The sequence below is a fragment of the Lactuca serriola genome, chromosome 6 (assembly GCF_051521515.1).
Source record: "Lactuca serriola cultivar US96UC23 chromosome 6, Lser_US96UC23_V15, whole genome shotgun sequence".
Taxonomy (NCBI): domain Eukaryota; kingdom Viridiplantae; phylum Streptophyta; class Magnoliopsida; order Asterales; family Asteraceae; genus Lactuca; species Lactuca serriola.
In genome coordinates this window covers 66,423,842-66,436,840 of record NC_136413.1, presented here as the reverse complement: position 1 = coordinate 66,436,840, position 12,999 = coordinate 66,423,842, and the positions used below count along the sequence as shown (strand labels likewise).

The window sequence follows — 12,999 nt, the reverse complement described above, 5'->3', positions numbered from 1 at the left end:
TTTTACTTTTGAAATGATTTTATGATACTAATGTATGAAGTGTGTAAATCATGGAAAGTAATGAAAAGAAATGTAAAGTAATGAAAAGGAATGGAAAGTAATGAAAGGAATTGGAAAGTAATGAAATGAAAATTGCCCGAACCATGATACCTTGATAGTTTCGTTTTTATTACTTCTTTTCATAGTTTATTTTTAGTTAAAACCATCACATTTTAGTCAATATCCATGCATATTTTCTCTTTTTGTCATTTTTCTCCTTTACCGGGTGCCTTCTAGTCTTTTGAGCTTAATTGCAGGATTTACCGAAGACTATTTGTTATTGGAGGCTTAGAAGGATGCGGGACTTATGAAGGCATGTGATTTGCTTGTGGACTTGAAGTGGTACGATTGGGCTAGGTGCTTGTTATAACTTCATTTTATTTACTTCTTTTTATATTTTATTTTAGCACCTTTCATTCGCATTTTAGTTAATTTCCATGCATATTTTCCCTTTTGTTATTTTTATGACCATTTCGGGGTACTTTCTAGTTTCTTGAGCATTATTGCAGATTTTCTTGGACACTAGCTGAGCAAGACTCTTGGGAGGCGATTGGGCTTGAAGGGAAATGGGGATTTCGTGCTTGATGGCTATGGAGGTGATTCATGGAGTGGACTTGTCAATTGCTCGAAGGCTTGAAAGTGTTGAACTTTAAATTTGAAAGGCATGGGAAAATTCTTGAGTGTGCAAGATCGATGTTTAGGAGTCTGCGGAAGTTTTGAGTGATGTGGAAAGACAAATTGGGCTTTAATTGAAGAAATATTGAAGAAAAATGGTCTAGGAGCTGATTGGACTCGAACTGGGCCAATGGATTAGCTGTGGGGGCCCAAGACTTGAAGAAGCCCAAAATACCCATCAGAGCCTACGACCCGCGTAAGATTCCCCGCGGCCCGCGTGGATTCCTGACAAGGGCAATTTCGGGATTTTGCTAAGAGCTCTATATTGGGAAGGTGGGTGTGCCTCTTTAGCCTGATCTTGAAGGTCCGAGTTTGACTTGTTCTCTCTAGAGTTTGGAGTGCTTTTGAAGCCCAAGAACACCTCAAGAACATCTTGATTTCACCTCTTGATTATTGTAAAATGTTTGGTACAATCTTCTCTAACTTTGTTTCTTTGAGTTTAGCCATGCTTGACTAAACTAATCTTGGTTGACTTTTTGTTGAATCCTTTGAACTTTTGTTGGATGTTGAAGGATCCATGAACTTGTTCTTAAATCTTTATGGAAATGTTTTGTGTTTTATCATATTATCACTACTAGTATGTTTTTATTCATGAGTTTAAATGTGTTTGTGGTGATTAGTTGGCTAATTTCTTGATTAAGTAAAGGATCCTCAAATTAGCAAGAAACAAATATTTTTGTGTTGTTTTTGCTTCACACAATCATACAAACATTTCTCCAATATGGTAGTGAAAGCAATTGACTCCTCTTGGATTTGGTGACTTTTTGGTTCTTAATGCTAGTTGACTTTCACTAATTACATGCTATTTGGAATTAGTGACTTTGACTAAGGAAATTGTTATGAGCTTCTCTAGCCATTTCAACAATTAAGAAAAGTCTAGGTAATCTCAAGCTCCTTGGATTACTATAGCCAAATTAAGGATTTAAATCAAAGTATTGCACCATTGGATTCTAATGATATGTTCATCAAAAGTCAAAGTGAGGAAACTTTAATTCAACCATCTTTCCCATATTGATTTTACATCAAACCCTTATTTTCGTTGAAATTGTCTATTTAAATCATAGTTAATTCTAGTTTGTGTCAAGTATTTCAAAACACCAAAACCCCCCATTTTATTTTTATTGTTATGTTACAAGTATTTTTACAAAGAGATTTTTCATAGAGTTATAAATTGAACCAATCTCCGTGGATTCGATCCCTTTACCACTATACACTATTTTAGTGTGTAATATTTAGGGTTATTATTTGTGTTGGCCTCGACAACCACCAGCTTGCGTAAAAGAAGAAATCAATTTGGATCTAATTTATGGGCAAGGATGATGATGAGGCAGCGCGTAATCGAGCTACAAGAAAATTTAAGGAGTATTTAGTCAATCATTAGAAGGCTTTGGAATGGCAAATGGGTCCTAAAGAGTTATGAATGTGGGCTGAAGTTGAAGAAGTGAAGATTTGGTTAAAATGCATGATTAAAGGCCCAAGTCTCACATTCAGCGTGACCCACGCGGTCCGTGTGGACTCATATGCGGTCCGCGTGAATTGCCCTGAACTGATTCCGGGTTTGACTTATTGACTCTATTTGTGGAAGTTTGGTGGGTGACTTTTGGCACCTTTTTGAATCCAGAAATAAAACCCTTTTTGCTGGAGTTTGGAGCCATTCTTGAGGAGAGGACTTGAAGAACATACTCCATATTCTCTCTAAGAAGCTTTGGAAGATTTGAAGAATATTTGGAAGATTAGTGTAATTTCCTTTCATCTTGCATCTAAGACAATGTTTGGTATCACTAAACTCTATTGTTTTTCTTTTACTTTGGCCATGATTGGCTAAATTTTCATTTGGTTGATTAGGGTTTAACCCATGGATGATTATTTGCTTTGAAGGCTTATCATTACATTTGTGTTTGATGTTTATGGAAATGTTTTCTAGTTAAACATCTTGTTGTGTTTATTTATCTTTGATCATGAGCTTGGATGAATGAATGCTTGTTTTTGTTGACTAATTTATTGGTTAAGTAATAGACCTTCAAATTAGTAAGCAACAAATGGTTTATATGTTTGTTTTCATTTAGACCATGGAAATGTTTCCTCCATAATGATAATGTAAGCATTTGATTATCTTTTGGACTTGGTGACTCTTACAACTTAAAGCTAATTGATTTTCACAAGATTTTATGCTTCATTGATCTTGTGACTTCAATTAAGGAAATGTGTTAAGAGCTCCTCTAACCATTTTAATTTCTAAGAAGAGTTGAGGAAATTTGTGCTTATGAATTGCTATAGCCAAGTTAAACCAACTCACAAGTGTTATTCCATTATGTCTAATGATAAGTCAATCATATTAACCATGAGGTGTACCCCAAAATCAACTAATTCCACTTCTTTGAATTTAATCCAATCTTTTACTTGTTTACTTGTCATATTTTCATCCTAGCTAGTTTTAATTTCTGTCAAACACTCGAAAGAACTAAACACCCCCCCCCCATTTTATTTTTATTGTTATTTTACAAGTATTTTTACAAAGAGATTTTTCAGAGTTATAAATTGTACAAATCTCCGTGGATTCGACCCCTTTACCACTATACACTATTTTTGTGTGTAATATTTAGGGTTATAAATTTTGTTGGCCTTGACAACCACCAAATTTTGGCGCCGTTGTCGGGGATTGGTTTATTTTTAATCAATTTATTTCTCTATGCCCAGATCTCAGCGTACAGGTGACTTGATTTACAACCCAGAAATCGAAAAAGAAGCAAGGCGTTTGGCGAAGGAAAAACAAGTTGAACGTGGTCAAACTTCTAACCCCCACGGGGACCCGGAGGTTGAAACCGCTTCATTAAGTGATATAGAACCCGATTCTAGTCTCGACCCTCGCCAAGAAATTCCCGAAACACCACCTCTACAACAACCCCCCCTTATTGACCAATTGCAATGGCGGATGGAGGAGAAGTTCCCGAAAGAACTTTGAGGCAAATGATGGAGACCGATGCTACACAAACTCCAACCGGTATCAATTACCCGGTTTTGGAAGGAGGCTCAGAGTTGAAGTCAAGTTTAGTCCATCACCTACCAACTTTTCATGGATTGGAGAATGAAGACCCTCATAAGCATTTAAAGATGTTCCACATTATTTGCACTAGTATGAAGCCACAAGGGTCAACCGATGACCAAATTAAGCTAAGGGCATTCCCTTTTTCATTGGCCGATAGAGCAAATGATTGGTTATTCTATCTTCCACCGGGGTCGATCAAATCATGGACCGACATGGAAAGAGCTTTCCTTGATAAGTTCTATCCCACTTCAAGAGTCTCAAGTCTTAGAAATGAGATTTGTGGAATCCGCCAAGGTTAAAATGAGACTTTCCATGATTATTGGGTGAGGTTCAACAACTTGTGCTATAGTTGCCCACAACACCAAATTCCAGAACAACTCCTCATTCAACACTTCTATGAGGGATTGTTGCCAATGAAGAGAAGACTAGTAGATGCCTCAAGTGGTGGAGATGTCTTTAGTAAAACCCCACAACAAACAAGACAACTTTTCAACACCATAGCCGCAAATTCACAACATTTTGGCCCTCACCAAGATATGAAAAGAGACACACAACACAAAGTCAATGAAGTGGGAACGTCAAATATTGAGTCTCAAATCAAAGATCTAACCTCCGTTGTCCAAAAACTAGCCATGGGACAAACTCCACAAGTGATGGTTTGTGGAATATGTGCAACAATGGGACATCCTACGGATATGTGTACCATTCTTCAAGAAGATGTGGAGCATGTGAATGCCACGGGAGAGTTCCAAAACTACCACAACAAACCATCCGGTTACCAAAATGCATATAATTCAAGTTGGAAGCCAAATCCCAACATGAGCTACAACCCAAGACCATTGCCTCAAAATGCATTGGTTAGACCATCCTATCCACCACCACAACCTCATTACCAACATCAACAACCACACTATCAACCCAAACCGCACCCTCCACATCATCATTAACAACCTCCTCAATCTCAACCAAGTAGCTCTGAAATGTCTCTTGAAGACATTGTCAAATCTCTAGCTACTAGTACCCAACAATTCCAAAAAGAGACAAGGACTAGTATCTCCAACCTTGAAGCACAAATGGGAGATATAGTTACATCCATAAGCAAGTTGGAATCCCGTGGTAAACTCCCTTCTCAAACCTAAAAGAACCCAAATGTCAATGTGGTGACCTTGAGAAGCGGTAAACAAGCCGGAGAAAATAGTTTGAAGAAGAAGCCAAGGGAAGAGGAGGAAGAAATAGAGATCATCCCCATTGAGGATCCCATAGCCAAGAATGACACACAAGCCGGAGCCCCAAAGAAGACTACTCCTCTAGGGACACCAATAGCCACTCACCCACCGTTTCCTCTCCCGACTTGCAACTTCAAAGAAGAATATGGAGGAGAAAGAGATCATGGACTCCTTCCGAAAGGTGGAAGTAAACATCCCTTTACTTGATGCAATCAAACAAATTCCAAGATATGCAAAGTTCTTGAAGGAGCTTTGCACCAACAAGAGAAAGTTGAAAGGGAATGAGAAAATCTCGATGAACGAAAATGCATCCGCGGTTTTACAAAGGAAGCTTCCACCTAAGTGTAAAGATCCCAGAATGTTCACGGTCCCTTGCAAGATTGGAGATGTCACCTTTAGTAGTGCTATGCTTGATCTTGGTGTCTCTATCAATGTCATGCCTTACTCGGTGTATGAATCATTGAATGTCGGACCCTTAAACGAAACCGGTGTCATAATATCTCTTGCGGATAAATCAAGTGTCTTTCCTAGAGGTGTTTTGGAAGATGTCCTAGTTCAAGTAAACCAATTGGTCTTCCCCACAGATTTCTATGTGATTGACCTAGATGAACAAGTATCCTCAAAATCAGGTATAATCTTACTTGGGCGACCATTCTTGAAGACGGCTAGAACAAAGATTGATGTGTATGCGGGAAGCTTAACCATGGAATTTGATGGTGAAACAATAAGTTTTAACATTTATGATGCTATGAGGTATCCTAGTGATGTTTCATCTTTGTGCTTCATAGATGTTGTTGAACCATTGACTCAGGAATTGTTCGAGTTGTGTGATGATGACATGTTAGAGATGGTTTTGAACAAGGGGTTTGATTGTGCAAAATTAGCCAAGAAGTTGAAGCTCTATTCGCTAGACCCCGAAATTGAAAGATTAGTCAACAATTTGGAGATCAAGAAGACCACCCAATTTAGTGTGAAGCAAATTCAATTACCTCAAACTCACACGAGATTGGCACCCTCCCTTGTCCAACCGCCATAATTAGAATTGAAAGTCCTTCCTCAACGTTTGAAGTATGCGTACTTGGGAGACAACGAGACCCTTCCGGTTATCATTTCAACTCACCTAACCAAGTTTGAAGAAGAAAAACTCCTCAAGGTGTTGAGGGAACATAAAGAAGCCATGGGTTGGACGGTTGCGGATATTAAAGGATTGAGTCCCTCTACTTGCATGCACAAGATCCTAATGGAGGATGAATGCAAGCCAAGTAGGGACGCGTAAAGAAGGTTGAATCCGCCAATGATGGAAGTGGTTAAGAAAGAGATTTTGAAGATCCTAGATGCGGGGATGATCCATCCAATCTCAGATAGCAAGTGGGTGAGTCCGGTTCAAGTCGTGCCAAAGAAAACGGGAATCACGGTGGTCGAAAACAACAAAGGTATGATGGTCCCCACCCGTGTGCAAAACGGGTGGAGAGTATGTATTGAATACCATAAGCTCAATGCAAGCACACGAAAAGATCATTTCCCATTGCCTTTCATTGACCAAATGTTAGAAAGGTTGGCCGGGAAATCTCATTATTGTTGTCTCAACGGGTATTCTGGTTTTCACCAAATCCCGGTGGCACCGGAGGACCAAGAAAAGACAACATTTGCATGTCCATTTGGTACTTTTGCATACTGGAGAATGCCATTCGGATTATGTAATGCCCCGGCCACTTTCCAACGTTGTATGGTTAGTATCTTTTCGGAATACGTTGAAAACATAATTGAGGTTTTTATGGATGATTTCACAGTATATGACAACTCTTTTTCAAGAATGTTTGACCAATCTCACAACAATTTTAAAAAGATGCATTGAAATAAAACTTGGTTTTGAATTTTGAGAAATGTCATTTCATGGTGAGTCAAGGTCTCATTTTGGGTCACATTGTGTCTAAAAAAGGGATTGAGGTAGATGAGGCCAAAATTGATGTTATTCAAAGCTTACCTTACCCGACTTGTGTTCGGGAAGTTCGTTCTTTTTTGGGCCATGCAGGTGTGACAACCCAAAATTTATTCGGTCATTTTTAACCTCATCTTCCGTTAATAGAACCCGCTTTATTAAATTGTCCGTTAACCTTTTTGGATTAGGTTAATTAAATAGGGACTTTATTATGACTTCATTAGGGTTGAAACAAATTAGAAACACCCTCAATTTTCCCTTGAAAAGTTTTAGTTTCAACCAAGTCAAATTACGACCATTTAATCGGGTGCGACCAAAAACCCCGTTTAACGTCAGTATCGGGTAGATTTCCTCTGAGCCATAGACTAAAACCCGATATAAGGGTGAGTGGACTCCATTTGAGACTTCTCACTCTCTCTCTACACACTCTCTCTACAACTTGCTTTCGATCCAAAAACGCCCATTTCAAGCTCCAAAATCGTAGGTAATCTATCCTAACTTGTTGTGTAGCTTATTTAGCATGCAAATTCGTGTTTAAGACATCCAATAGGGGCCAAACCATGTGTTTACGGCCCAAGAACACTCTTGGACCATAAACACCCATAAATGGGGTTTTGAAGCCCCAAAACCCCTCTAAATTACTTCTAGGGCTTAGATATGACTTATGGACTTACACCTTCGAGATTAGAACACCAAAACCTTTCATTTTGGAGAGTAAACTAGAGTTTATGGCCCAAGAACACTCTTGGACCGTAAACCCCTCTTCAAGGGCCGTGAACACCTTTTAAGGTGTTAGAATTGCCCTCAAACACCTCCTATGACTTGGGAAAATGTCTAGAAGCAACCACCATTGAAGTAAAGGCATTAAACATCAAAGAAACTATGGACATAGGAGTTTACGGCCGTAAACCCCCCCTAGGATTGGTCCATGGGCCGTAAACTCCCAAAAAGAGGCCAAATGATGCCCTAACTTCCCTATATGGCTTGGAAAAATGCATAGAACTTTATACTCTTCCACTTAAGACCTTAACTCATGAAGGGATTGACCAAGTGAGAGTTTACGGCTATAAACTCCTTGTTTACAGCTGTAAACTCCTTAAACTTGTCCATTTGATGATTAAACTCTTCATAAGCCCTAGATTTGAGCCTAACCTAATTCCACGAGTGAGATAAGACCTTAAATCATCCAAGAGCACACCACCCATGAGTTTACAGCCGTAAACTCATGGGGATATGGTCTTAGGGCCGTAAACTCTATAAAGAGTTTACTCTTGAAGAGTAAACTCCCTAACTAGGCCATACACTCCCTTATTTGCAACCCAATAGCCTCCTAGCACTTGACCAAGGTGTTTTCTGCACATTAGGATGCTTATACGTGTTTTAATTAGTATTATAATTACTCATTGTGTGTAAACATATGCCTTCATATGTTACTAGGTCACTAATTGTGTTCAAGTCTTTACTTAACACCAAGCACCCAACCGGCACCTCCATCCGATCCACTTATAACAGGTGAGTTCATACCCCTGAATTAACCTTTTAAACGTTTTTAAATGCTTTTATGGGGGGGGGATACAATTTAAAACATGCTAGTTATCATATCAATCATATGTGATTAATAACCCGCATGCAAAAGGATTTATCACACTCTCATTCGTTTTACCAAGTATAGTACTATAGATGGTTTTTCCAAAACGTCTTTAATTGTTTAAACCTTTTCTCAAATTGTCTCTCGCGTTGTATGTCTTACTTCAAAACTAGTTATAGCAGTGTTTTAAACCAAGGTTTTCTTCACTTATATTGTTTTCTCAAATTATATTCCAAACTTGTTTATGAAAAGTTTTCAAAGGATTTCCAAAGGTTTTCAAACTTGTTTTACAAAGTAGTATCAAGTCGCAATTGTTTTAAGTGTAAAGGTTTTCCAAAGGTTTTACCAAAGTTTTCTTCTATGTTCTTATTTCGTTAAATGCATGCCTATATTTGTATAATTATGTAAATAATGTTTAAAGGGCTTAGGAAGGCTAGTTCGCCCTATTTCCTTTTCCTCGTTGGGATGTGGGTATTGGTTATCCGTCCGAAGGTCGTTTAAACATTAATTATATATCATGTATACATATATAGACATAAAAGCTCTCTCTCTCTCTCTCAGCTAGTTCATCGCCTTGGGTAGTAAATGCCTCCCTCTATTATTCATGTTTCTGGAACCCTAGTAACTATTATAGGAATAGTTAGGAGTCTCTATCTCTATCTCTACCTCTATCTCTATCTCTATCTCTATCTCTATCTCTATCTCTATCTCTACCTCTCTCTTTTACTTTAGAATGTGACACACTATTTCCCTCTACGGCGCTTCATTGCGCCAATACTATGTAACCAGAGTCGCCGGTAAGGCCCATGGGTGACTTAATGCCACTACCTCTACTGCCACTACCTTTACGCGTGACCTGGAGGGTCATTGGATACTCTAACGTCGATCAGCATGGTTACATACGGGTTCACATTCATTCTTTGTTTTAGACCTTGCTAGCTGTATTGTTCAATGGGTACCGTCTGGGGTCTGTGGTTTCTTTTGTTAGACTGAGCCAAGCATATCATTCATTCGATACTCTCCTGGAGTCTATGATTTCATTTGCCTTAGTCAGCAGTATTTCTGCTGAGGCATATGTTATTTTCCCCTAGTATTTTTACTAGTGATATTCTCTTACTTTCTTTAAAGTCAAATACCGTATTTTGGTAATGATAGTGTTGAAGGGAAAATTACTCTTTAAAACATAACTCTGTCGAGTCTTGGTAGAAGATTGCTCTTATTTAGAAAATATAAGATTTTCTGGAAAGGACGCTAAAACACCCTAGATTCTAAACTACTACTTTTTATAAAGTTATTTTGAATAAAATGCTTACTTACACAAATGACACTAAATACTTATGAACTCGCCATCATTTATAAAAATGCTGATACTCGATTTCAAAATAAATTGTATTCTCAGGTTAGCAATAGACAGGTACACCCGAGAGCTTTTGTGAAGCCAGCCTAGATTCGAGCTGCATCTATACTAGTTTTTGTATTACTTTGATGTCGCTATAAAATGTAACTTATGTAAAACTATTACTATTAATGCAATGGTTGTTGTACTTTGATTACTATACTGCATATGTTGTGATACTTGACATGACGTCATCCACCCCAGAACGTTTCCGCCGTTCCGGTTTTGGGGTGTGACAGCAGGTTTCTACCAAAGGTTCATCAAAGATTTTTCAAAGATAACAAGACCAACGTGCCAACTCTTGCAAAAGGAGGTTGATTTCGAGTTCAATGAGGCGTGCAAAGAAGCTTTTGACAAGCTCAAGGAGTTGCTTACATCCGCTCCCATCATGCAAGCACCAAATTGGGATCTCCCCTTTGAGATCATGTGTGATGCAAGAAACTATGCGATAGGCGCCGTTTTGGGTCAAAAGAGTGGGAGGGCCTCCTACGTGATATATTATGCATCAAGGACACTAGAAAATTCTTAAAGCAACTACTCTACCACGGAGAAAGAGCTATTGGCCATAGTGTTCGCCTTGGAGAAATTTAGACAATACCTACTTGGTACCAAGGTCATAGTGTATTCGGATCACACAACACTTAAGTACTTGATGACGAAGAAGGATGCAAAGCCGAGACTCATCCGGTGGATCCTACTGTTACAAGAATTTGACTTGGAAATCCAGGACAAGAATGGATGCGAGAACTTCGTTGCCGATCATCTAAGCCGGATCACTTCAAATGAAACCCCTCTCCCGTTGCGGGACGAGTTTCCGGATGAGCATCTCTTTTACCTTACTCAATCTATTCCTTGGTATGCCGATATCGTTAACTTTTTGGTCACAAAAAGGTATCCCGACACATTCACACGTGCTAAAAAAGACAAGCTCAAAAGTGATGCAAAATACTATGTGTGGGATGAGCCTTATTTGTGGAAACATTGTCCCGATCAACTCATTAGGCGATGTGTACCCCAACAAGAGCATCAATCTATTTTGCATTTCTGTCATGAATTTGCTTGTGGGGGACACTTCAGACCTAGCCGAACCTTGAGAAAGGTTCTTGAATGTGGGCTATTTTGGCCAACCATGTCACGCGACTGTTATTTGTTTTGCAAAAGTTGTGAGCGGTGCCAAAGGACGGGAAACATTTCTCAAAAGAACCAAATGCCTTAAAATCCAATCCTTGCTTGTGAAAATTTTGATGTATGGGGGATTGATTTCATGGGCCCATTTCCCGTCTCATTTGGCAACATTTACATTTTGCTCGCGGTTGACTATGTTTCTAAATGGGTTGAAACCAGAGCCACAAGATCGGACGATGCCAAAACGGTTATCAAGTTTTTAAAGTCTAATGTTTTTGCGAGATTCGGTGTGCCTAGAGCTTTGATTAGTGATCGAGGGACGCATTTTTGTAACAAGATGATGAAGGCTCTATTGAAGAATTACAACGTGACCCACCATGTTTCAACAACCTATCACCCTCAAACGAACGGTCAAGCAGAGGTTTCGAATCATGAAGTGAAGAGTATACTTGAGAAAACAGTGAATCCCTCAAGAAAAGACTGGAGTTCAAGGCTTGATGATGCCTTGTGGGCCTATCGGACCGCGTACAAGACCCCGATAGGAATGTCCCCGTTTAGGTTGGTCTTTGGAAAGCCATGCCATCTTCCCGTGGAATTGGAACACCGTGCATTTTGGGCGGTCAAACAATGCAATTTCAACATCGATGAGGCGGGAAGGCATAGAAAGCTTCAACTCCAAGAGTTGGAGGAGTTGAGAAATAACTCCTATGAAAACTCAAGGATTTACAAGGAAAGGACAAGGCTTTTCTATGACAAGTCCATTACCCGCAAACAATTCGAGCCGGGACATAGGGTTTTGCTTTATCATTCGCGATTGAAATTATTTCCAGGAAAATTGAGGTCAAGATGGATAGGTCCGTTTGTTGTGTTAAAAGTCTTTGAACATGGAGCGGTTGAAATTCAAAGTGAAGAAACGGGGCAAATCTTTAAAGTCAATGGGCATCGATTGAAACCTTTCTATGAAGGTTTTAATGCAAATATCTTAGAAGTCATCCAATTGGATGCCCCGGTGTACTGAAATCAAGAAGGAAGCATGTCTCGCCAAAGACGTTAAAGAAGGGCATTTTTGGAAAACTAAAGTTTTCATCTTTTCTAGTTCCGAATAAATGGCGTGGTTGGTTCATTTTTTGGATTTAACATCTTTTCTTCTTCCTTATTGAGATAAAAGAATGTTGGAATTAAGGGCCTGGTGTTCGTAATGGTGAAAGAGCAAATTTTTTTTGGAATATGTCAAGCCAGCACACGCGATCCGCGTGTACTCAAGGACTTGTCCGCGTGTTTATTAACACGGACCGCGTACTACCTCTCTAAGCTGTCCGCGTCCAACGGAAGCAAACAAAAGAAGTTCAGTGTATTTCATGCGGTCCGCGTGTACTCCAAGAAGCGTCCGCGTGTTTATTAACACGGACCGCGTGTTGTCTCCTAAGCTGTCCGCGTCCAACATCGAAGGACAGTAGGCATGAGTTGAAATTCACGCGGACCGCGTGTACCCGAGTCAGCGTCCGCGTGACTTGTTGACCAGAGTTGACTCGTTTTTTACCAGGTTTGACCGCCACTTAACCCCACTTATACTCCAGTCGGCCCTTCCTTCTTCCCCACTTCTTCTTCTTCTTTTTCCCTAACCTCCATCTCCACCACTAAAGCTCACTTTCCCATCAAACCGCCGGTCGGAATATCGCGAGACCACCGCCATTCTTCTCTAAATTCGGAGTTCTACAAACCCCACTAAACCAACAATCCGATCTGTTGCTATATCTCGGGGCGCCACCACCATCCCATCGCCAATTTCCGGCCAATTACGGCCACCTCTCGCGATTATGACACCACCATTGTACTCCTCTTGGACAAGGCTACAAACCCCACCAACAATATTTCCCAAAGCTCTCCGGAAAATTTTGCCGGAATTTCAAGCCTTTTCCGGATTCGTCGGGTTTTCGCGGTAAATTGCTTCTCCCGGGATATTAA

General features: G+C 39.7%; 1 protein-coding gene across 1 annotated transcript; it reads left to right on the top strand.

Moving 5' to 3' along the window:
• Window positions 1-5,131: 5,131 nt before the first annotated feature.
• Window positions 5,132-6,022, top strand: LOC145059858 (uncharacterized). The gene has a single exon (XM_079007630.1). It carries the CDS (start codon window positions 5,132-5,134, stop codon window positions 6,020-6,022), a length of 891 nt encoding a protein of 296 aa, XP_078863756.1.
• The last annotated feature ends 6,977 nt before the right edge of the window (window positions 6,023-12,999 follow it).

Excerpts from the sequence above, each read along its gene's own strand:
- LOC145059858 (XM_079007630.1), top strand. The coding sequence starts at position 5,132 with ATGGAGGAGAAAGAGATCATGGACTCCTTCCGAAAGGTGGAAGTAAAC.